The 25,220-nt window shown below is 35.4% G+C and overlaps 1 protein-coding gene across 1 annotated transcript in view; it reads left to right on the top strand.

The window, feature by feature from the left end:
• LOC150083623 (SWI/SNF-related matrix-associated actin-dependent regulator of chromatin subfamily A containing DEAD/H box 1B-like) overlaps positions 1 to 20,223 on the top strand; it is a 276,675-nt gene extending 256,452 nt beyond the window's left edge. Inside the window, exons 18-19 of the mRNA XM_090377391.1 lie at positions 9,375 to 9,484; positions 19,766 to 20,223. Of these exons, the coding sequence (XP_090233517.1) occupies positions 9,375 to 9,484; positions 19,766 to 19,827 (172 nt within the window). The 3' untranslated portion in view covers positions 19,828 to 20,223. The remainder of the gene's footprint in view (positions 1 to 9,374; positions 9,485 to 19,765) is intronic.
• The last annotated feature ends 4,997 nt before the right edge of the window (positions 20,224 to 25,220 follow it).

Below are 25,220 nucleotides of genomic sequence, written 5' to 3'. Positions count from 1 at the left end.
CCAAGATCATTAATACATGAGTTGGAAGAAAAATGGGATGCTAGCAGGTCAGCTTTATCCTTGGCTGAAGTGACAACAGAACCATCTGGTTTGGACAGAGGTGGAACAGAGATGGGCAAAAGTTGCGGCCAATAGCTTTGGCAAGAGACCAGAATGCTCGGCTACCATTAGGGCAAGAATCAAGTTTTCTACTCTTAGCCTGTTCAAACTCTAGTCTGGACTGATTGTTGCGAGCTTTGGTGTAGGCAGAAAATGAAACTGGAGAATTAGAAACAAGCCAATTACGATATGCAACATTCTTCTCTTGAACAGCCTTAGCACATTTATTGGAAAACCAAGGTTTAGATAAAGGACGAGATTTTAAAGTGGAGTGTGGGATAAAGGATTCCATTCCTGCAAGAATAATTTCACTCACTGACACGATCTGAGCAAACTTTGACATCAGAAGTTTTGAAACAGTAATCCAACCAAGGAAAAGAAGAAAAGAAGTCCCATTTTGCATTCTTTAATGACAAGCAACACGAGGTTGGGAATAACCATGAGATAAAGGTTCCATTGGAGAAGAGACAATCCCAAGTTGTTATCTGAAGTGCCTAAAGGACCTCTCACTTCGACCGTGTACTTAGGATTGTTTGTGAGAAAAAGATCAAGCGTATTGGCTGTATGATTAGGATTGTCAGGTATACTTGTAGGTAAATGGACAATCTGTGCAAGGTCATTAGTAATTGCAAAAGCTCGCTCGACCAGCTGGTTCGGTGTGACTAGAAAACGGAAGCCAGCTGGAGTTGTGAACATTAAAATCACCAAGGAAAATTACCTCACTGTTAGGAAAGTTGGACTGGAGAAAGTCAAGTTGCAAAGAGCTCCAAATGATTAGTGGAGTTGGGAGAATGGTAGAGACAACAGATAAATTTGACACAATGAGGTAGAGAGATTTTAAGCCAGAGAAGATCAAAGAGAGGTGATTCCAAATTGCGAAGTCTCTGACAGGGAATATCAGAACGGACATATGCACAAGTACCACGTTTGAGGCGAAAGGAATCATACAGCAAATAATTTGGGCATCTGAGATGAGCAGTAGTTGAATCAACCGATAACTGAGATTCTGTCAGAAAAAGTACATGGGGTTTGGCAGACTGCAAGTGGAAATGGACATCGTTGAGATTAGAATTGAGACCACGTATATTTGTGAAATGAATTAGAAAGTGCTTGGGAGGTTTAGATCTTTTCGCAGATAAGCTTGCTCTATTAGTTTGACAATTCATGGTGTATTCAATAGTAAGAAAAAGTGGGTGTCACATGCTGTTTGAAGTAATGAAATTTTTGCATATAGCATACATATGGTAAGAATATACCCAGATCCTTGACATAACGTGGCCTCGACAATGCTCCCCGCACACACACTACTCGGACTCCCTCCAATCACTATCTGGCAGAGTAGAGGTAGCAAGGTTATACACTAGCTGATCCGGAAGCCTCCTAGAGAGTTACCAATAGGTTCGGTCCAGTGTACTAACTAGCAGCCGGCCTGCAAACACCGTTTTAGAGCTGTCCCCTCGAAATGTAAGGAATATTGGATCTCGCCACGATGTTCATAACCTTAAAAGTCATCAATCATGCTGCATAATGGAAGAGATAGGGAAGGCTTGACCGGAATTTAGCTCTAGAGACTAAACATGGGTGCCACAACTTCAAGCCTCCAATAAGCAAAGTGGTGGTATTGCACTGGTTTGTGACTGTTTCTATACCTTGTTTGGTTAGTTTTTTAACAAATAGCAACAAGTTGACTTTGACTTATAACAAAAGAAAACAGAAGAAATGACCTTTGGCCCTGTGGTGGGACAGAGTTTCCATCCCCACCATGAGGAGGTAAGTAACCCCATCTAAGAAACTCATCTGACTTCTCGTTAGAAAAATAATAATAGTCATTTTAATTAAAGATTTTTATCTTTAACAAAAGGAGGGGTATCACCCCATTAACATAATCAACATAATCAATTTATGGTTATATCAACCTTAACATCATATCAACTTCTTGATAATTTATATTTCTTGACATTAGCATTAGTTGAAGCATAAGATGCAAGAAAGCAAGCTTATACAGCATCAGCCAAAAAGGTGCTTCCGTAGCCAGGTGGGCAGGAGCAGCAGTGTGTAGCACACATTTCTTGATTATACAAGGGTTCAAGCCCGTGCCCCCCAAATATGGAGGATGCGGAATAGTCATTCCCTGACCTTTCCGCATCCCCTGAGCAATATAGCCTTAGTTGCTAAAGCTTCTAAAAACCAAATAACAAACAAACAAAACAATCAGCCAAAAAAAAAAAAACTTCCCATTTCACCCATCCAGTCATTCCAAATGTTTGTCTAGTTCAGCCTTAAATTTTATTTAAAATATCAACTTCCACAACAACAACAGATGGAAGTTTGTTCCAGCAATCAACTACCCACTGGCTAAAGGCAAACTTCCACACATCTATTCTACAACCGTCTTTCCTCAATTTGAATTTATGCCCACTCAGGTTCTTAATCTGAGCAAGCGGAAGTATCCCATAAGCCTGCTCAAACCATTCAAGGCCTTTACACCTCAATCAGATCACCTCACAGGTGCCTAGTCTCCAGATGCTGCAACTTGCAGAACGTAAGTCTCTTCTGTATGCAGTACTCAAGGTGTGGCCTGACCATTGCCTTATTCAAAGGGATAATCACCTCCTTGTCTCTGCTAGCAAAAGTCCTATATATCATTGACAAAACTCCATGGCCTGCTCTGGCACCCCCATCTGCACTGCTCAGAGAACTTCATATCTGACTACACAATTACGCCCAGGTCTTTTTCATTCTCCACCTCCCTGAGTGTAGTATCACAGAGTTGGTACATTTCTCTGTTACTGCTACCCATATGCAGTACTTTGCATTTATCAATGTTAAACTTCAGTTGCCACTTCTCAGGTTATCTGCCTAACTTTTCTAGATCCTGTTGCAGTATCATACTGTCTTTAACAACCCTACCAACCTTTGTATCATCTGCAGACTTGGACATTAAGCCTAATATACCTTCATCAATATTATTGATAAATGCACAAAACAACAATGGGCCCAGCACTGAACCCTGTGGAACTCCACTAATAACCTTAGTGCACTAGAGCAGTGTCCATTTATTTCTACTCTCTGCCGTCTCCCAATCAACTATCTCTTTATCCATTGTAGCAACTTGCCCTTAAAGCCATAATTCTCCAATATGTACAGCAGTCTTCCATGTGCAACAGTATCAAAAGCTTTCCTGAAATCCAAGTATATGATAACAAAATTATTTTTAGCATCCAGTTCTTTGTGACCACATCGTAGTATCCAATAAAATTGGCCAGACAAGACTTCCCCTTAACAAACCCATACTGTCTCTGAACTATTACTGCAATCTTGTCTAGGTGATCTTGCATCACTTCTTTAAGCAGTGACTCCATTATTTTCCCTGGAACAGAAGTTAAACTAACAGGTCTATAATTATAATTATGAGAGTTAATATTATAATAACTATTATAATCTCATAATAACTATAATTATGAGAGCATCTCCTGAATCTAAGGATGCTCTCATAATTATGGCTAAGGATTTTCTTACTTCCTTCGCTGCCTCCACCTTTAATATAACTGGATAGATTCCATCTGCCCCAGGTGCCTTTTTTATGTTTAACTTTAACAATGTCTCCTCCACTTTGCTCTCCGTTATTACAAAATCATTTAGCTCCCTGTTAGAGTACAGAATTCCTCATTTGTGAAAGTAGATGCAAAATACTCATTCAGTTTATCAGCTATCTGAGCAAGATCATCTCAACAGTCAAACCACCAACATCAAGTGGACCAATTCGATTCATCCCCTTTCTTCTAGAGTTTATATAAGTAAAGAAGTTTTTGTTGTTTTTCTTTGCATCCTTTGCTAAGAATTTCTCATAATCTAGCTTTGCTTGCCTAACCTCCTTCATCTGACATCCATTTAGGTCTAAATCTTGAAAAGTATTTCTTAGTTGGTTTCTTAGTTGAAAAGCCTAGTAGCCTCCAAAATTATTTCCTTGAAGGCTTCCCATTTAGAATTTGCTGTTTTTAACATCATCATCAGTTGATCCCACGGTATAGAATTTAAAAACTGTCTGAGACCACTGCATCACCTTTACAAAAACAAAACCCCTTCCATTTACCCTTGATAATAGTTACATCTTTAAGTAAATCCCATATCAGTACACTGTGATCACTGTCATCTAGTGGTTCCTTTATCTGCAAATTCTTACTGCATGAATAATCAGATCAAGATTATTACTCCCTCTGGTTGCACCTCAATCATTTTGCTGTAGAAAACAATCCTCTAATAAATCCACAAAAGTGTTGCTAGTGTGCAAGTGACCATCTACAAGTTCCAGGCAATATCTAGAAAGTTAAAATTCCCCATTACAAAACATTCTGTTTTACTAGTCCACTCTTTCTCTGCACAATTGTTTGTTGTACTCATCACAGTCATTAACTCTACAATACACTCCTACTCTCATTTTCCCTTTCCCAGTGTTTATGTCACACCAAACTGACTCAACATTGCACTGGCCACCCATGTCAACTGGATGAACTTCCTTAGATTTTATGTGTTTCTTAACTAACAGCATAACCCCTCCTCCCTTCCTAACCTGTTTATCCTCTCTGTACACATTGTACTCCCCAAATTCCAATTCTGCACTGCTTATATCTGTGCGACACCATGTCTCTGATATCCCAACAATATCTGCCTTTGATGTCTTGATCAGGACTTCAAATTCATCAAATTTATTTATTATACCTCTAGCATTGGTGTATATGCAAGTATACACGCACCTGTTCTTACTCTTAGTTACCCTAACAAAGTCCATGTATTTACTTTTTCCATGATGACTCCCAGAAGCTCTTGAAATCTCAAGTAACTTGCTCCCTAGACTGCTGCTCATTTACAATAGAAGCAGTGCAAGGATCACTTTCACCTCTGCCTGTGGCTACTGTTAATATTTTAGTCTGTGTATACCCCCAAGCTAGCAGTTTTCCGACCCACCTAACAGTGCCTCGATTACATCAGCAAATATTCTTGCACCCTTTCTATTTAAGTATATCCTATCCTTGTAGAAACAGTCTCTCCTGTTAGCAAGCACAAACCACGCTAAAAAAATTTCAACCCCATGAGTCTTGTACAATCTCTCCAGGGCTAAATTGATTGACAAGGCTCTCATCATATATTTCCCCTCCTGTCATGTCTGGGCAGAATTGCAGACACATTCAAATTTAACCCTAACTCACAACTTTTTCAACATTGACCTGTTAAGTAAATCTGAATTTCTTGCTCTTAAGGTCATTAGTGCCAACGTGTACAACATTATCACCTTTTGTGCCCTTAAAAGATGATATCTGCTCTACAACGTCATCAAGTTTTGCTCATGGCAGACATACCCTGGTCCTGTTCCACCTATCCTTTTTTGCATAATATATTCCCCGTCTCCCTGACAATAGACTCATCGCCAATAATTAGCTCCTGTGGGACCAATGCATTCTGCCTTGGAGATTGCCACTGTATTGCCTGATGCACAGGAGTGAGCCTTGGCATTGAGTTGAGCAGCTGAGAGCTTGATCGGCCGCTCGCATTAATTTCTTTGAGGGCATCTACCCTACACCTCAAGCTCTCATAGAAGCCCATCAGAATGCTGAGTTGGCACCTAATTTCTTGACACTACAGACACCTAGCACACACAAAGGCATCCTCCTTGGCTAGATCAAGTCCTGTTCTAGAAAGGTCTGCAAACATTTCACGTTTCGCACATTCTTTTAGACTGTAATGCATTGGAGAATGCCCCTTTCGGTTCTCCCTCTCCCCAAGGCACAGTACTGCCGCTATTTTTTGCTCGTTGCTTTGCTGCTCTAGTCTGGGTCATGATTCTGTTTAAGCACAATTTAATTAATGATGAAATTTAATATGATTAATAAATTTTACTTAATTGATAATACTATACTAAGCTAACAGATTTTTAATACAGGGTTACAAATTTCACTATCTAGTTTTATGTTAAACTTTACACTGTCAAGTTCAGGATATACATTACGCTATTCCAGATGCACCTTCAGTTTCAAATTATCCAGGCTTTACTGTACTGTCATTCTAAAAGCTATCACTACGCCTTTCTTGCACAGTTTCTTTCTTCCAAAAAAAAAATAGTTTATAATTATTGTTTAGTTGCAACTCCCTTATATTCATCTTCTTGGTTTCTTGATTCACTACTGCTATATATACCTAGTTCTTTTTCTAATTCCACTTATTTGCTAGTTAAGTTTTTAACATCAATAATACCTTTCTTGACAGTTGTTCCAATAGAATACTGATTGCTGTGTGTCCTGGTTCCCCGACAAATACAAAGGGTACTAGGAAAGTTTTGCAATATGACGCAACAATGAATCACAGGAAGCTGCTTGTTGCTGCATGTTGAGACATGTTCATACGTGCATAGTAGCCGCCGCGCCAAGTCGATGGGCTCAGTTATTCATTAGTAGTGAGAGTGTAAAGTGCTTGCGATGGCATCGTGGTCACGAAATGAGATAAGGACAGTTTTGCAGTATAATTTCGTGCATGGTTTAACCATAGACCAGTGCTTAGAAGAAATGACTTTTGCACTAGATGATGATTGTCCACATCGTACAACGATATTCAGGTGGTATAGAGAATTCCAAAGGGGAAATTTCACTCTGGAGGATTCTGAGAGGCCGGGAAGGCCACGAACTTCAGTTACGGAGGAAAACGTTACGGCTGTGAGGAAAATGCTTGACGAAAACAGGCGAGTGACCTACCAACAGATAGAGGATACTTTGGGCCTAAATGCACCAGCAATTCGTTCGATTCTGCAAGATCACGTGAAGAAACGTTGTTCTCTCTGGGTGCCGCATCAACTGACTGAAGAGCAGATGACACGACGTCTGACTTGGTGCCGGGAGATGTTAAAAAAGTTTGATAAGGGACAATCTCGGTATGTGAACAACATCGTGACAGGTGACGAGACTTGGCTGTACTATTACGATCTGCCGACCAAGGCTCAAAACAAAGTTTGGGTCTTTGATGATGACGACACACCCGTAATTGTCAGAAAATCCCGATCTGTCAAGAAGAAAATGATAGCTGTATTTTTCAAATCGAGTGGAATTGTGGAACGTGTCGTTTTGGACACGCAGAAGACAGTCACAGCTAAGTGGTATACTGAACAATGCCTGCCTAAAGTCATTGGATCTATGACAAACCTGCGGCCAAAGTCAAGAATGGACACCTGGTACCTCCAATCACGAAAATGCTCCAGCTCACCGCGCTAAAGCCTGCACTGAATATTTGACCACAACAGGACTGAAACTTCTCGAGCACCGTCCCTACAGTCCAGACCTTGCTCCCTGCGACTTTGCACTGTTTCCGCATGTGAAAATGAAGCTAAAAGGGAGGCGGTTTTCCAGTGATGAGGACCTTCTACGGGCTTGGGACAACGAGTGTGCTTTACTCCCTAGTGAAACTTGGCAGAACTGGTTTAAAGATTGGTTTCGGAGGATGGAGAGGTGTATTGAATGTAGAGGAAATTACTTTGAAAAAATTAAATAAACAAAGCTGTATTGCAAAACTTTCCTAGTACCCTTTGTACAGAAGGAACCTTGTTAACCCAGACACTCTTTTTGTTGACTTAATTCCATATTGACAACCCATCATCATTCGTTCAGTAGCTCTATAGCTGACTTTCTTCTAATAGTTACACCATGAGGTGGGGAATGGATATTGGGTCAAATCCTCTACTGGTTAGAAAACCTTTGACCCTTCAGTAACCCTTTGTATTATGAATGTGTACATATCTTTTGATGAACAAGGGGAATTTCTTAGTATTACAGATTTGGTTTTATTAATTTTTCCAGTTTCATCTGATACTATGTATTAGATGAAATGGAAAAAAAAAGTAAGTTCTTTATCAGACTTCTTTAGAAGTTAAAAAGTTATTACAGGTGGGTTTTATTACTAGTACATTATACATTAGTCTGTGTGTGAATATTTGTATTTTTCTTAATTAATTATAGCAATATATAACTTGAAATTAATTCAGTTTTTATTTTTATTATTAAACATAAGTTATTATTTTTCGTGCTCTGTCTTACTGGAGGTTTGAGGGGACGGGGACCCAAGGAACTGAGTATATTCAGTAAATTTTTTGATCAAGAATTCATGTGCAAGTAAAGATAGGTTAGAAGTACATTTGGTAATGAGATATTAAAGACTACATTATCTGCATGTGTGATAAATTGAGGAAAATATTTGAGAAAAGGAATGAAAATAGCTAGGAACAGCAAGGGATAAAGATCAGCCTTGTGATATATCAATCCTAACTATCTTGCATAATTTTATCATCAAAAATTAGGATCCTGGTAGATGGGATGAATTCTAGAAAATGGAGTGCACTTGATATTTAAAAGTTATTTATGATTTCTGAGAGGCATGATTAGTGCTGAATTTGAGACTGCCTAAACTTGAAACAAATCATGAGCACAGGTTTCAGCAAAACAATTCTTTTTTCCCCCCAGTAATAATTTTTTTGGTTCCTCAACTACTAAGGTGTTTTGATAACCACATAAAATTTATGTGGTTATCAAATTAGTAAAATGTGGTTATGTGGATAACCACATTTTACTAATTTTTATGGTACTCTAGTTCATGTGGTTTATTGTCTAATTTGTCTGTAACTTGTGTGTTCATGGGACAATTTGCATGTTTCACTGGCTGGAAAACTGTATTCCTCTATGTGAGATTAACTAACCTCAGTGGTAAGTGAAGAGGCCTTAAAGGAATTCCTCCAGTCTCTGACACCATTCAGACACTAACTTTCTAAATTAGTGGGAAGTGGAAACCACTAAACTTATACTGTCATAGAGGAGCCCTGGTTCATGGTTTTGCACCAAATATTCTGCCCTTGAAAGCTTTCTGCTACTTCAGTCATGATTGAAGAGGCTTTAAAAAAATTCCTTCCATCTCTTACAGTATTCAAACCTAGATCTCCACATTTGCGACAAGTGGAAAAATCACTATTATCATGAAGGATCCACAATTTATAATTTTTGTACTAAGTATTCTGTCTTTGAAAGTTTTCTATTGGTTAAAGTCAAGGATAGTTACATATCATGTAGATCATGAAATTACTTTAGGTATTTTCTAAGATCTCTAAATGTACCTAAGAAATAATAATCTGGAATTTTTTTTTTTTTAGTTAAAAAAAATATATAATAAAATTCTATTTTATATAATCAAATGAAATACTGCTAATATAATAAATATTTTTGTTATTTAAATTCTCTTCTATTTAGGGAGGTGTGGGTTACGAAATTGGTGAGTGAATCAACAATTGAAGAAGGTATGTTACAATGTGCCCAAGAGAAACTGAAATTGGAAAGAGATATTTCTGCTGGACAAAATGGTAAGCTTTATGCAGCTAAATATGCAAATAACCAAAACTGGTTTTCACAGAAATTTTACACTTAAAAATCTGCCTTCATACCTAAAAACTTTTACAGATTTTTTTGCAAAATTTTTGAAAAGCTTTCTGTTTTTGTAAATTTCAATCAAATTTGTATTATGTTTTACAGATACATTTCTGTTGTCTTTCCAATACAGATCTTTAGAATACTGAAATCATGATTGATATAATTATAGATTGATATAATAATTATAGATAATGGAGTAAAATAAATAAATCAGATTAGCTGTATATATTGATAACTTTTTGTGTGGTAAAGAGTTTTTTTTACGGGAACTTAAAATGCACTGTGATCACAATAATCCGAAATAATTAATGTTTTTCAAGTAAGTGCATGAGTGAGTTTTTGCATGGAATTGGAAAATTCATAAAAATGAAAAAAGTGCATATAAATGCTTTTAAATATTAATTTGTTAGTATTTTGACTTGATTGCACACATTAGAGGGAAATTGTCAAAGATCAAATGAAAATTTTTAAAAAATCGGGAAAAAACCTCTTGTGGATATATTATAGGAAGGACATTTTACAAGTTACACAAGTGAATAAATATCTAAAAAGAAAACACAAACCTGTGTACATAAAATTTATGTGGTTGTCAAAACAATTACACATAAAGTAACTAGAGTGGGGAATTAGCCTGGCATTTCAGGAACTGCCTTGCTCCTTTCTTTTGAGGCTGTAGGAAAATAAAGGAATATTTGGTGAAACTTTAATAATATATAGCAAGAATTATTTATCTTAATAATTTCTAATGACAAGAACTAAATTATGTTGGCAGGTAGAAGCAGTATGGGGGAAGAGCTATCATTAACAACACAGTATTTTAAATACATACCAGCCTGTATGTAAAACTAAATATGAGGAGTAGTTGATATCAACTGTTTCCTCAAATGAGGGAACATAATCAAATGATGGACAAATATGTCCCACTACTTTTAAGATATATACGGTGTTAAAGCAACTATTCTTCCAAAATTAGTTTTAAGCTCTGGTTTGTATGTTTTTAAAATATCTGTGTTAATGATTTGTTACCATTGAACAAATTCACCCCATCCCCAATTCCTCTACCTCAAACATAATTTAGTTCTTATTGTGAGAAATTATTTTGAAGGTGAATACAATTTCTTGCATATATTAAAATTTCATCAGAATATCCCTGTATTTTCTTACATCCTCAGAAGAAGGAAGCAAAGCAGCTCCAGGCAAGATAATATGGTAGAGCCTTATCAGATTAGGTTGTAAGGGAAGATAATCCAAATTATAGAGTATGTGTCTCTTTTCAAATCATAATTCATAAAAACAAGCAAATTTATTCACTATACAGCAACATACGTTAATTTAGATGGCATTAGGACACAAGCATGCCAAAAATAAAATATTATAAAAAAATTTTATATTTAAAAGAAAATGGAATACAAGAATTTCAATCAGATAGAACACAGATAATACATCTTCTAAAACAATAAATTTTACTTGTGTTAAATGATAAGAATTATAAAGTTAATCAGATTTACACAGTCCTGCCACAATCATATCTTTTTTGAAGAAATTGGAAATGTTCTGAACAGAGATCCTGTTGTCTTGCTGTTTCATAAACCATTCCTTTCTAGTTTCCAATTTTCACTTTAAGAGTTTAGAAATAGTTTTCCAAGCTCCTTCAGAATTAACATATTTAATAAGGATAAAAAAAGTAAAAGTAAAGTGCAGCCATTATCAACCCACTGCAGGATGGAAGCCTCCTCAACAATTCATGTTGTGGGAAATGGACCATAATCTGCCATGCTGGTCCAGTGCGTGTTGGCAGATCGACTGTATTCAGCAGTCGGGGCTTGAACCCCGGTCTACTCAAAGAGCGTGTGCTACTGCACTCCCGCTCCTGCCCACTCGGCTACGGAGACTTAATAAGGATATTGCTTCTTTATTATTCTTTTTTTTTTTAAAGAATTGGGTATTTGTATAGGTTTTTTTTTTTTTTTTTTTTTTTAGGAGCATTAGCAACTAAGACCATATTGCTCTGAGGATATGCATCATTCGTTCCCTGACCTTTCCACATCCTCCATATTTGGTGGTCATGGGCTCGAACCCCAGTCTAATCAAGAAGCGTGTGCTGTGCACTGCTGCTCCTGCCCAACTATAGGGTTTGGGGGTTCAAATTTTCCAATATACTATACAAAGTATGGGAAATCGCCCCCCCCCCCTCTCTCTCTATCTCAGTGGGATTAAAATCCTATTATGTGGGTGGGTGGGTGGGTGGGTTCAAGATTACATCAGAAAGCAGGAGGTTATTTTTTCAAGGTATAATTATACCTTGAAAAAATAACCTCCTCCTTTCTGATGTAATCTTGAACCCACCCACATAATTAAGATGCTCTCAAAGGTTAGCCGCCAAACAGATGTCTAATCCTACAACATCCAAACCCATGTCCTCTCTGTGAATATCCTCACCCTCTGGTACAAACTATGATTCCTCCCCCACAAGACCTTAACCAAGTTTTAATTCAAAAAATTCTTAGTTGGAGAGTACAGTACAGAACATTTAAATATATTTAATTTTAAACCACTCTCTTGATATCTGAGGCTGATGGTTTTGTAAGGACAGCATTACAGAAATGTAAGTATTCACAGCCGCCTATTTACTTATGTTTAATCTTATTAACTAAATTATTAACTGATTTTAAAAATTATTTAAACTGCTAAAATTAATGTTTACCTGATGTTTACCAATAACTCTCTGTTGACTAATTCAAGATCTATTATGCATGTAATTCATCATCATCAGCCGTTTTCAATCCACTGCAGGATGAAGGCCTCTCAGCAACTTTCCAGTTCCTTCTGTTTTGGGCAATGGCCATCCGTTTACTACCCACAAACTTATGAATTTCATCTGTCCATCTCCGTTGTTTTCTTCTACCTCCTCTTGGGTACCATTCTGTTATTTTCTTAGTCCATCTTTCATGTCTTCGAGCTATGTGTCCTGCCCAAGACCATTTTAGTTCTTTAGTTTTCATAAGAATGTCCTTTACTTGTTTGCTGCCTTGTTTACTTGTTTAAAGCAAACAAGTAAAGCTTGTTTGCTTTACTTGTTTGCTGCCTAATCCACATGTTTCTCTTCATATCTAACAGTCTAATTCCCAATATAATTCATTCCATTCTTTGCTGTGTAGTTCTCCACTTCTCTTCCATTCTTATTCTGGTGAGTGCCCAAGTTTCACTTCCATAAGTGGCGCCTCCGTAGCCAGGTGTGAAGGAGCAGCAGTGCGTAGCACACGCTTCTTGATTAGACCCGGGTTCGAGCCCGTCACCACCAAATACGAAGGATGCGGAAAGGTCAGGGAATGACCACCGCATATCCCGGAGCAATATGGCCTTAGTTGCTAATGCTCCTAAAAACCAAATAACAACTTCCATAAGTCATGGTGGAGGTATACATTGGTTCATTATTTTACGTTTCAGACAAATTGGGATATTGCTCCTCAGTATGTGACTATATTTCATGAATGCTATCCATCCAAAATTTATTCTTTTCTTGACTTCCAGCCATTTATCATTATTACAGCTAATGAATTGTCCCAGATAAGTATATGACTCCACCTTTTAAATTACTGCTCCTTCAATCATTATGTCCCTTTCTGTGACATACTTTTTCATTATTACTTTTGTTTTAGCCATATTCATCTTTAGTCCAAAATCCTTACTAACTCTGCGTAACCGATTAAGATTTTCCTATAATTCTTTGGAATCGTGGCTTGTGACCACAGTGTCATCTGCAAATCGTAAATGGTTTAGGTACTCTCCATTCACTTTGACTCCTTTCTGCGACCAGTCTAATCTTCTGACATAATATCTCCGAAGTTGTAAACAACTTCGGAGATATTATGGTACCAACCCATAACCAGCAGATCCTTTAACTCCTGTAAGGTCTGTGGTTGAGACACTGCAGATCAGAGTTGCTGTTCCAACACAAACCACAGATGTTTAATGGGATTGATGTCTGGGGAATTTGAAGACCAGGGCAATACCTGGAAGTCTTCCTCGTGTTCCATGCACCAATCTCAAACAATCTGGGCAGTGTGTCGTGGTGCATTATCCTGCTGAAAGACGGCATCACCAGAGGGGAAGACCGTTGCCATGAAAGGGTGTACCTGGTCAGCAATCATGTTTAGGTAGGTGGTAGACATCAGAGTGTCCTCAGCACATGGATTACTGGACCCAGGGTATCCCAGCAGTACATCACCCAAAGCATGACACTGCTGCCACTGGCTTGTTTCCGTCCCATGGTGCATCCAGGCATCACCACTTGTCTTATTGAAAAGAAATGCCTTAGCCATAACACAAAATCACATTCAAAAGAAATAACCAAGGTACTGAGATATAACCTATTTATTGAATCACACATTTCCTGTTGGAACAGGAAATGTGATTTATCAGCGCAGATGAGCTTCTTCCAATCACTCAAGGTCCAATTTCAATGCTTGTGTGCTCATTGTAGGCACTGTCGCCAGTGAACCATGGTTAGCATGGGCACATGGAGCTGCCTGCAGCTATGCAGCCCCATTTTCAGCAGGGTTCAATATACTGTGTGTTGTGCCACATTACTTCCGTCACCAGCATTCCAATTACCGGTGAGTTGCACCACAGTCACCCTTCTGTTCCGCCTACCATCCAGGAGATCCTTCTCTCATCTCAAGCATTGATGAGCCGTGGCCGTCCAACACCTCACCGGCGGTTCATGGGTTCCCCCTCCTCGGACCACTTTCGGTAGGTACTAACCAAGGCTGACCGTGAGCACCCCACCAGCCATGCTGTTTCGGATATGCTCTGACTTTGTCATCTGGCCATTACAATTTGGCCATTGTCAAACTTGCTTAAGTTCACTGCCTTTCCCATCTTAACAGAGCTCAGTATCAGGTGTTTTTTTATACCATGTCCTGACCTGTGCACACGCCATAGTTCACCTGCAGTTGCTTCGATTTGCATAATGACTCGCTGGTCATAATGTTTTGGCTCATCAGTTACACACTTAAGTAATAACAACATGCTGGTCATATTCAGCATTGATTACACTAGAAAGGTAATCTTAAAAGTAAGCTATGTTTCATTATGCTGATCCTGTATACAAAAAAATATCATATAATGAATCATCATTATCATCAGCCATTTTCAATCCACTGCAGGATGAAGGCCTCTCCAGAAACTTTCCAGTTCCTTCTGTTTTGTGCAATGGCCATCCATTTACTACCCACAAACTCATGAATTTCATCTGTCCATCTCCATCGTTGTCCTCCAGGTTTTCTTCTAGCTCCTCTTGGGTACCATTCTGTTATTCTCTTAGTTCGTCTGTCATCATGTCTTCGAGCTATGTGTCCTGCCCAAAACCATTTTAGTTCTTTAGTTTTAATAAGAATGTCCTTTACTTGAGTTTGCTGCCTAATCCACGTGTTTCTCTTGATATCTAACAGTCTGATTCCCAGTATAATTCGTTCCATTCTTCGCTGTGTAGTTCTCAGCTTCTCTTCCATTCTTTTGGTGAGGGTCCAAGTTTCACTTCCATAAGTCATGGTGGGTAGTATTCATTAGTTCATTATTTTATGTTTCAGACAAATTGGGATATTGCTTCTCAGTATGTGACTATATTTCCTGAATGCTGTCCATCCAAAATATATTCTTCTCTTGACTTCCAGCCATTTATCATTATTATAGCTGATGACTTGTCCCAGATAAGTATATGACTCCACCTTTTCAATTACTGCTCCTTCAATCATTATATCCCTTTCTGTGGCATACTTGGTCATCATTACTTTTGTTTTAGCCATATTCGTCTTTAGTCCAAAATCCTTGTGAACAACTTCACAAGGGTCAATACTAACATTAATTCCATTGATATGAGATAACAAGCTAATTGGTCTATAATTTCTGATTTATCTCCTTTCTTATGCAGCAAAACTATGATTGCATTATTCACTCCTTAGGCATCACACCTTTTCGAATGCATTTTGTGAAGAGTCTTGCCAGTTTTTGTGTCACATCTCTTTCTCCCAATTTTAACAACTCTTCAGTAACTTCATCTTCCCCTGGGGCTTTCTGATTCTTCATTTTCTTCAACACATGTTCTACCTCATCAGGAAAGATATCGGGTATGGCGTATGTGTTATTAATTTGCAATCCATCTTCTCCACTGCTGACATCATTCCCTCGCTCCTTGTATAGTAGTCTTCTGTTATTTGAATTATACCTTCTCTGCTATTTATAAGTACACCATTGCTATTCTTCAGTTTCAGTATCATATAATGAATAAAGTAACAAAATCACCTCTCATCCCCTGCTAATTTACTATATATCATTATGTAAAAATGTTTCTTTTTAATGGATGTTGTTGTAAGAAAAATAGCCTAGTGCAATAAAAATTCACACAGCTATGAAAATATATAATCATTATAATAATTTGTAAAATGAAAATCCTGAAACAGTATGATGTACGTGGCAATGTTGCAGTGATTTACTAACTGAATAGTTAATTGCCTATTTGAGGTTAGTGGTTTTTGGCCAGTGTATCTTCCTGAGGTCTTACTTGAGTAATTTTCAAAATTATGAGGGGGTGGGGGCGGTGTTGTTTATGTAGAATTACACATTTAGTGAAATATGCTAATACAGTAATACCCCGACTTACGCGAACTCTGAGTTACGTGGTTCTTGATTTTTTTCGTTTGGCAACGCTGCCGCCCACTATCTTCAAGGTCGTTTTTCATATGTTATCGATATACGGTGCGACGGCGGAGAATGAGAGCGAAAGATGAACAAAATTCAACTTTGTTGCTTTTATGTTTTTTATATCAGTGAAGGGGAAACACATTTCACCATAATAACGTAAAAACCAACACAATTCCAGCTATCGGTATAATCGCAAATGCAATTAGATCGAGTTTACTACCAGTTTATAACAGATTTCACTAGCAGAAACACAACTGGATTTTTATTGTTTTATGGTAGTAACCCCTAGAAATGTGAGGTGTTAATAGTGTATCTCTGCTTTTATGGTGTTGTTTATTCAGTTGCTACATGCGTGCAGCTTTGTTTATGCGTATCAAGCGTGCCTCCTCGTTTTGTAATTGTGCTTTATTCCCTAAAAATGAGTAAAATACTTAATTAAAAGGTGTGAAAAGGAAGCGTCCTGGTGAAGACACTGCAGATTCAGAGAGAAAAAGAAAAGCAATTCTCGATAAACAGAGGTGGACTGGGTCAAAAATTCTTACCCGGGAAAATGTATAGTGGCCTCATACTATGGTTTATGGCCAAAATCACACTGGCCCACCGGGGTTTTCCCAGTAAGGCTTATGGCCAGTCCACCTCTGTCGATAGAGAAAAAATATGAAATTGTGAAACGCTTTGAGCGAAATGAAAGACCATGTGATATTGCACGTGCTACAGGCCTAAATGAAGCAACGGCGAAAAGCACATGACAATTGCAAACTTGACAGGTTGAAAATTGAAAAGGGATCAATTGTAAAGGGCTTAAAAATTTTAGAAAACTTTGACTCCAACGAAGAACGCGTTATAGCTACAAAGCAAGGAATAAAAAAAATTATTAGCTTGCTACGAAGAAATTCTGCGTGAAAAAAAGAACGCGCTGTGTCGTCAGATGAATTTGTTAGATTTTATGAAGCCATCGACATCAAAATAACTTTTTTACGTAAGTCATTTGTTTTTTTTTAATACATATTTTGTATTAATATGTATAAAGAACTGCAATTTTATTAATATTTTTCTTCTAAACTAGTGTTTTTGTTAGTCCTTGGTCCCAATTAAGCAAAATTTATATGTATTTATATGCAAAGTTGTACCCCGACTTACGCGAATTCGACGTACGCGATTTTCGTCGGACCCACCTATCGCGTAACTTCGGGTATTACTGTACGTGAAATACTGGTTCTGAAATTGTTTGTTTACAGTTTTGTGTGAGGAAATATCGTTTTCATTGTACAGGCAACCCTCATATAACACAGTACTTCTACAACATGGTTTCGTTCTAACACAATTGATAAAGTGTGGAAATCCTCACACAACACTACTTATATAACATTGTTTTTTTCTAATATGGTTAGAGAATTTTGGCAACCTCGCATAACATGGTATTTTTGAGTTTTTGTGCAGAGGAAAACTCTGCTATTATGTTGGATGTAATTTTTCAACATTTCCATTCTTTTTTGTGAATCCCTGCTTTTGGCTCTCTAATTGTTATGCAAAAAAAAAATTATTGGTTTTTGAACTTGTGGAAAAAATCTAGATTTCAAAGTGTTATTACTGTTAGATAACATGCCAGGCCATCCAAAAGATTTAAGTCATCCAAACATGAAGTAATGTCCCTACCACTTAATACAACTTCTTTAATTAGATCAAGACATTATATCTACCTTTGAAACTCATTACATCAGAATATTGTTAGGATATAGATTTTGGAAAACATTGATTCTGAATTGAATTGATGGAAAACTGAAGTGATGGAGGCATTCAAACATTTTTCAACTGTGGACTGTATCAGAATCATAGGTTTATTGCTCAAAGAAGTAAAACTGTCAACATTAAATGCGTGTTGGAAAAATGTGTGGCCAGAGTCAGTCAGTTCATTCAGGAAATATGGTCGAACCGACAGAAAACATTTTCCATGCGGTAATAGAACTTGCTAAGTCGGTAGGAGGGGAAGGTTTTGATGATATGACTACTGAAACCCTTGTGGGTAGCACAGTTGGTAGAATCACCATCACACCACCCAGGTGGAAAAGACCAAAGTTCGAATCCCGTCGATGATGGGAGGAATTTTTATGGGTATTTTTTACAACGTGGCTGAGTTAGTCGGTTTCAGGCAAGGGTAGCATGATATTTTCCTCCTGGAAACTTGGGATTTTCGTCTAGAAAAATAGGAAATCGGCCTCAGAACACACACAATTTGAACACAGAGCAACATAGCCTTAGTCACTGATGCTCCTTAAAAAAAATAAAAATGTGATCACACATGCCTTGAGTGACCCGGGTTCAAGCCCATGACTACTGAATACGCTGCTGTTTCTTGTATTCAATCTATCATGCGAACTCCTCTGATCGTTTGGTCGTCCCGGAGTATAAACAGAAAGGAAAGGAAATGGCATCAGAGATAAAACCAAATAAATTCAGAGGATGATAGCACAGATGAAAATTCTGAACTTCCAAATTTTACACTAAGAAGTATACGGGTAGGCATAAACTTAGCCGAGCAATTAGAATCTTATTTTTTGAATTCAGATTCTTCGACTGAAAGGAGCCCAAAACTCAAAAGGGAGCTTCAAAAATTCTTAATTCCATACAATGAAATTACAAAGATCTATCAAGCAAAAGCAAACAAACCCAAATTAATGATTTTTTAAAGAGACCAGAAGATACATGAAATATAGAATGGTGTATTTTTGTTAGCTCTTGTAATGTAACCCCCCTTTTTGTATTGGTTCTTAGTTTTGCACTACACGAGATTTTATAGGAACTTAACTACCATGTTATACGAGGGTTACCTGTATTATATGACTGTTTTGCTTGTTATGTTTTTCATTTTCTCCAGGAAGAAAAGTTATGTCATTGAAAATAACAACTGTGAAAAACAAAATTTTTTAATTTTTCATTTAAAAAATATTAACCTGCATTTAATAAGCAAGCTTTGACTTTGTTTAGTGCATTTGTATCATTACTATCTTGAATATTTTAGACAAACTGTATTTTGTTTAAAATATTCAATGTAGTAATGATACAGTTTGTACATTGGCATCATCATAACATCTCATATTGTGAAATCATTTTTTAAAAAAAATTGAACTATGTGGTAATGATGCAAATGCACTAAACAATATCATGGTTTGAATTTTATATAATTTGAGGCTTTCTGCCCTAAAATATTATTAGTCTAAGTAAGTTTTGTTATAATTTTGTTGTAAGTTTTGTAATATTTAACTTATTGTTCTGACTTTTTTTACTACACTTCCCTGTAGTAAATCCTTGCAAATATATTTTGTTCACCCACATCTGTTTGTTATACTAACATTTCACTTTCTTTTCTCTTTTTTTTTTTTTTTTTTTTCCATATTAGCAATAATCCTTAATTCTTTTTAAATGTAATGTTTAATAACTGAATTTTTCTTAATATATGGATATATTAAAAATATGGATGATCTTTCTCTAATCACATATTTCTTTTTCAACAGAATCAGAAAAAGAAGCAACTTCAAATGTTGTTACTCTACTTAGAGCAGCTCTAGGATTATGAAGAATATGAGTCATTTACGATCTCATATTAAGCAAGAGGCATATTTACCATTCAACTTTTCAGTGTAAAAATAGTGGGACCAGCATTCGTGAATATGATAATAGTGGAAACATGCTATGTTATCATAAGCCCATGTATTATGCTCATATATGGATTGATTTCACAAGTGATTGTTTCATCAGTGGATATTTTTTCTGGTGTTGTAGTGAGAACAGTCAGTGCAGTATCAGGTCCAGAATGTATACATTTTGAGAAGCTGACAGACTTCATTCAACTTCTGTAACTGTTCTTCGCTACTAACATCCCATGATCCTTATTCTACAATGCTGTGATGCTTTTCGTAATTTCTGTTTCTAAAGGCAGAAACAAAAAAAATTTTATACATATCTCAATAAATTACATTTAGCCACACCAGCTTTATATTTAGTATTTAATTTTATTTATTTTTTTTTTCAAATAGATAATTTAAAAGTGTTTTAATTGCTTTGCATACTTTTGCATTCCTTCTCTGCTTGTTTTTATAGTGAAAGATATGTGAATATAAATATACTCAACTATTTTGTTTCAGGAAATTTTCACTTCCACTTGCTAGGTGTTTTGTATGGATTCAGTTGATATGTAATCAAGATTATAACTTGAGAAAGGCAGAATACTTTCTTAGAATATCACTTTTGATTTCTTATTCATAATATCTGGGGTTGCCACTCATCATTAAATTGCACGAAATAAACTACTACTAACAAATCTTGAATTAATGCTCTAAGCATATGAATTTGAGGCAATCACATGGATGCAGCAAAATGTACAGATTACCTTTCAGACTTTTAATATTATAAAGATTAAAATAACATCTAAAGTCAGTAAGTAAAGTATTAAATAGATAATTAAATATAAAGTAATATAGTTTAATTTGAAGAGGTCAAATATTTACCATTAAGTTTACTAGAACTATAATCTCACTGGAAGGCACATAATATCAGATATATATTTTTAACTTCAAGACATTGATCTCCTAAATTATCGGAAAAGAAATAAATATTCCTTCTCACCCTTTGTTTTAATGCTTTCATGTCAGTAATGTACCATTTCATTAGAAAAGACATTCTTATGGTGTTAGTAATTAATGAGCTTTTAGCTGTTCAATATTTTATTAATCTTTCAGAGATTTCATTTTGTATGCCACTTCTAAATTAGAATAGTAATATATAAACTTTATGTATAAGGATTTTTTTTTATTTTTTTATTTTTTTATTTCATGAAATTTTTAACCCCACACACTACTTATTGGGAATTTATTTATATTCTGGATTGGCCTACTTATTCCCTTTCTTCTGTTCCCACTACCTCCACCTAGTTGTAATTTACTGAGTATTTATTTATTTATTTATTTTATTTTATTTTTTTTTGTGATTTTTATGCATTTTGACCAATGAGGGTAGGTGTTTTTTTTTTTTTTTTTTTTTGAGCATTCTTAAAGTAAGAGGTTCCTGGGAGGAGGTTAGTTTCCTCTGTAATACATTATTTTTACTGTGGTGTATCCTGTGAAGTTTCACATACATATACAAATATGATTTAATTCCATTCATCCAGTTTTTAAAATAGATACAATGTAAGCACGATATCAATATTTCTAATTTAGAAGTCTGAAATCTGTGATCTTATATATTGATAATTTTAAAATAATGATAATTAGGAGAAGTAAATTAGCATAGAAATAATTAGTAAAATAATAATAAAAAGACTTACAAATATGCTTGCATTTTATTTATTTGTGAAATTTTACCATGTACATTGAAGTGATTCACATGTACACAGAACATTAGAATGTGTGTGCATGCACACACACACACACAACCTTAAATATATTGTCTTATTGAAAAGAAGTGCCTTAGCCATAACACAAAATCACATTTAAAAAAATAACCAAGGTACTGAGATATAACCCATTTATTGAAATGAAATGAATGATTAAATAACCTTGAAATTAATTACAGAGTCACCAGTTATCACTTGTAAAGTAAAAATACATTAAAAATTCTGATGTGGGAATTTTTGGGAAAAAGACATTTTCCTACTGTGATAATGATTTCTTCTTTCAGCTTCTTGCACTGTGTATCACTTTACTTGGAAAAATTAGAATTGCATAGTTTCTCTCTCTCTCTCTCTCTCTCTCTCTCTCTCTCTCTCTCTCTCTCTCTCTCTCTCTCTCTCTCAATTTAAACTAGTAACATAAGTTACTTGAACTAAGATTGTAAAAAGATGATACATAAGAGATATATTTTATATATTTAAAAGATATCCATATATCTTGTAACAGAAATCATTAACTTCTATCTTAAAACATTTTTCCTTTCGAGAACGAGTGTTATTCATGAGAGTTATCATGCAGAAATGGCTATTTTTTTAAACTTTTATCATAACAAAATGTAATGATATTATATAGCCTGCTATACATCACTTATAACCAGCTGCCATTATTTAGTAGTGTGTATTATGCAAATGCACAGAACTTGTGGATATGAGCAGATTTTATGAGTTTTCAACGTTGAGTTGAAAATCAAGTTGCCCTGTAAATTACCAAATATGCATTTTTATTTAATTGTTTTATACTTAATCAAATAAACTGTTAATGCTAATTGCTGTCTCATTTTGCCTTGGCCAGTGTTATAGGTCTGGTGCAGATTTATCCCATATTCATTAAAAAAAAAAAAAAATATATATATATATATATATATATATATATATATATATTATTTTTTTTAATATATATGTATACACATACACAAAGATACACACACCAAAAAATACTTAGTGCCACTGGTCCATCAATACGTACAGAGAAGCCATCTAAAATATATAAATATGGTATGATAGTGTCAAAATACAGTGTCCATACTAATATTTCTTTTCTGTACTGGAGAAAAGAAATATCTGTAAGATCTTTCTTATAGGCAGTATTTAGACAGAATATGAATCTCAGGTCTATTCATGCAGCACCTTCTAAGAGCCCTTTAAATGGTGACTTTAAAAAGTATCTAGGTAATACATTAAAATAAGAGGCGGTATGAAATTAGAACGTTTTTCTAGATTTTTTAAATTATTATTATTTTATTTATTTATTTATTTTTATTATTTTTTTTGTTTTTTATGGAATGATTAACAACATACAATAATAATAATAATGAAACACACCCCTAAAAGTAACTTGAACTGTATTCGGTGTAGAATAAACAGTTTCATGATTTCATCTTGGTTAAATATTTTATTATTATTGTAAACTTTCCAGTTACTATACATTCTGGAACAGTGTAGAAATTTTCTTTGTAATGGTTTAAATCTCAAACATTTGTTATAGAAATTTTAACTGGACTTGGTGGCTAACATGATGTAATTTGAAAAATAAGTTGAGTTGTTAATCATTAGTTATTAACAGAGTAAAAGACCATTTGATTGGCTACTAACTATACTGGAAAATCTTGAAGTAGTTGAATTTCCATGTGGGAAACATGGATCTATTTCAAGGTACCCTTGAAGTTGTACTATATTTGGGATTCTTCAAGTTGTACTTAAAACAGATTTAAAGGAAAATGCATCTTTACTTCTCTTACAAGCACCTGTCACACAAGAAATTTTAAAAACAATAGTTTCCATTTAAAATAGTAACACATGCCTTGTCTATACTTCCTTACCAAAAAGTATAGACAAGGCATGTGTTGCATCATTGAAGAATGCCTAAAAACTATAAAAATTTTGATGTTTTGTGCACTCAAGAGTCATTTAATTTTTATAGCTTTGGGCAATTATACTTATCTGTACCTCTCACACCCACAAGTATTCATTTAATATTGCGTGTATTTGTTGATACATCAGTTCTTCCTTGCTTATTGATATTTCGGTTGTACTTTGCATTGTTGTTTACAAACCAAATTCACTTCTTAAATATATACATTGTTAATGAAGATTTATACCATTTCTTTATTATAAGATCATGATGATGATTTTTTTTTTTATTCATTTTGGTCTTCATTGTATTAAAAAATTGTTTGGAAAAAAAATTCCTTTTAAAAATTCATATATGTATATTTCTTATATTTATAATTTAATTCTAAGTCCACTTAAAGTTAAGTTAGCTTAACACAACAGTTATTTTCTTTGAGCTAGGTATTAGATTGAACGTGCTGGTTTTTGTTTCAAAGACCTCACTGCTGTTTAAACTGTTAGAAAGTTTACAGTTTACCCTCATGGGCAGTAAAGTAGACAGCATCAGTTCTCTCTCTCTCTCTCTTTCCCCCCACCTTGTGGAAAAGATAAGCATTCAGTTTCCTCTTTTAAAAAGATATGGGTTCGGTTTTTCAAGTTCTTCCTGTCAAGAGGAATTTTTACGTACTTTTTTTCACACTATGACCATGTTAGTCAGCACCTGCTAAACAGGCAAATGAGATGTTAGAATGTACACAATTTTCACAGAAATGAATTGCCTTTGTTGACTTGCCTCAAATTTTAAAGCCTGACCGAGACACACTTGAAAGATCACGATATGTTATATTTCAAAGATAAGTTTTTCTTGCAGCATTAGAATTTGGAACACCAGCTGTTCCTTACCATTTCTTGAATATTTAATTTTAGTTATATTTCATGCCACTAAATGTTTAATGCCTTTGATGTTTGATAATGCCAGGTGTAAGTAAACATTTCTGAAAGAAATTTTATAATTATTTGGATGATAAAGAAAGAATCTTACCGTGCAAAATTAGCACATTATGGTTTCATTTTTACATAATACATAACTTATGGTGGTTTTAGGATAGCTCCTTTGGGCTGTAAGCTATTCCTTCTGAGGTTTATGTGGTTTTTATTTATTCCTGCCCATAATGTTTGATATCTGAAGCTTTCAAGGGAGTTACTTTCCTTCAGTGCACATCTGTCTTGTTTTCAATATTGCTCTTCTTATGTAGTTAGCAAGTGAATTGTGCTGTCATTCATTTAAATGTGCATAAGAGTTCCATTATTCTTGGTTAAGAAGATGAATTCTGACTTTCTCAGGTGTGTCCTCTTTTATGTTATTGTTGATTTGAATTGTGGGGTGATTGTCCACTATCTCTGTTTATGGTTTATAATGCATTACGGATTTTTTTCTTCTTTTCATACCACTGTCTGTTTTATCTGTTAAAGTAAGCATGCTTTGTAAACATGTTAGAAATCAGCTGTAACAAAGCATGTCTGGAACAAGATTTATACCATATATCCAAAGCATACTCACATAACACGTGAACAGAAGAGATAAGGTATAAAAGAAAATGGACAGAATCCATGCATCCAACATAATGCACTACAAAAAATTAACAGAGACAGTGGTCTCATAATCATTCCACACTTTAAAATTGCAATGTGGA

The sequence above is a fragment of the Mastigoproctus giganteus genome, chromosome 7, assembly GCF_048544385.1.
Source record: "Mastigoproctus giganteus isolate SK-2022 chromosome 7, ASM4854438v1, whole genome shotgun sequence".
Taxonomy (NCBI): domain Eukaryota; kingdom Metazoa; phylum Arthropoda; class Arachnida; order Uropygi; family Thelyphonidae; genus Mastigoproctus; species Mastigoproctus giganteus.
Note: the sequence above shows the minus strand (reverse complement) of the source record. Positions and strands in the feature narration are given on the sequence as shown.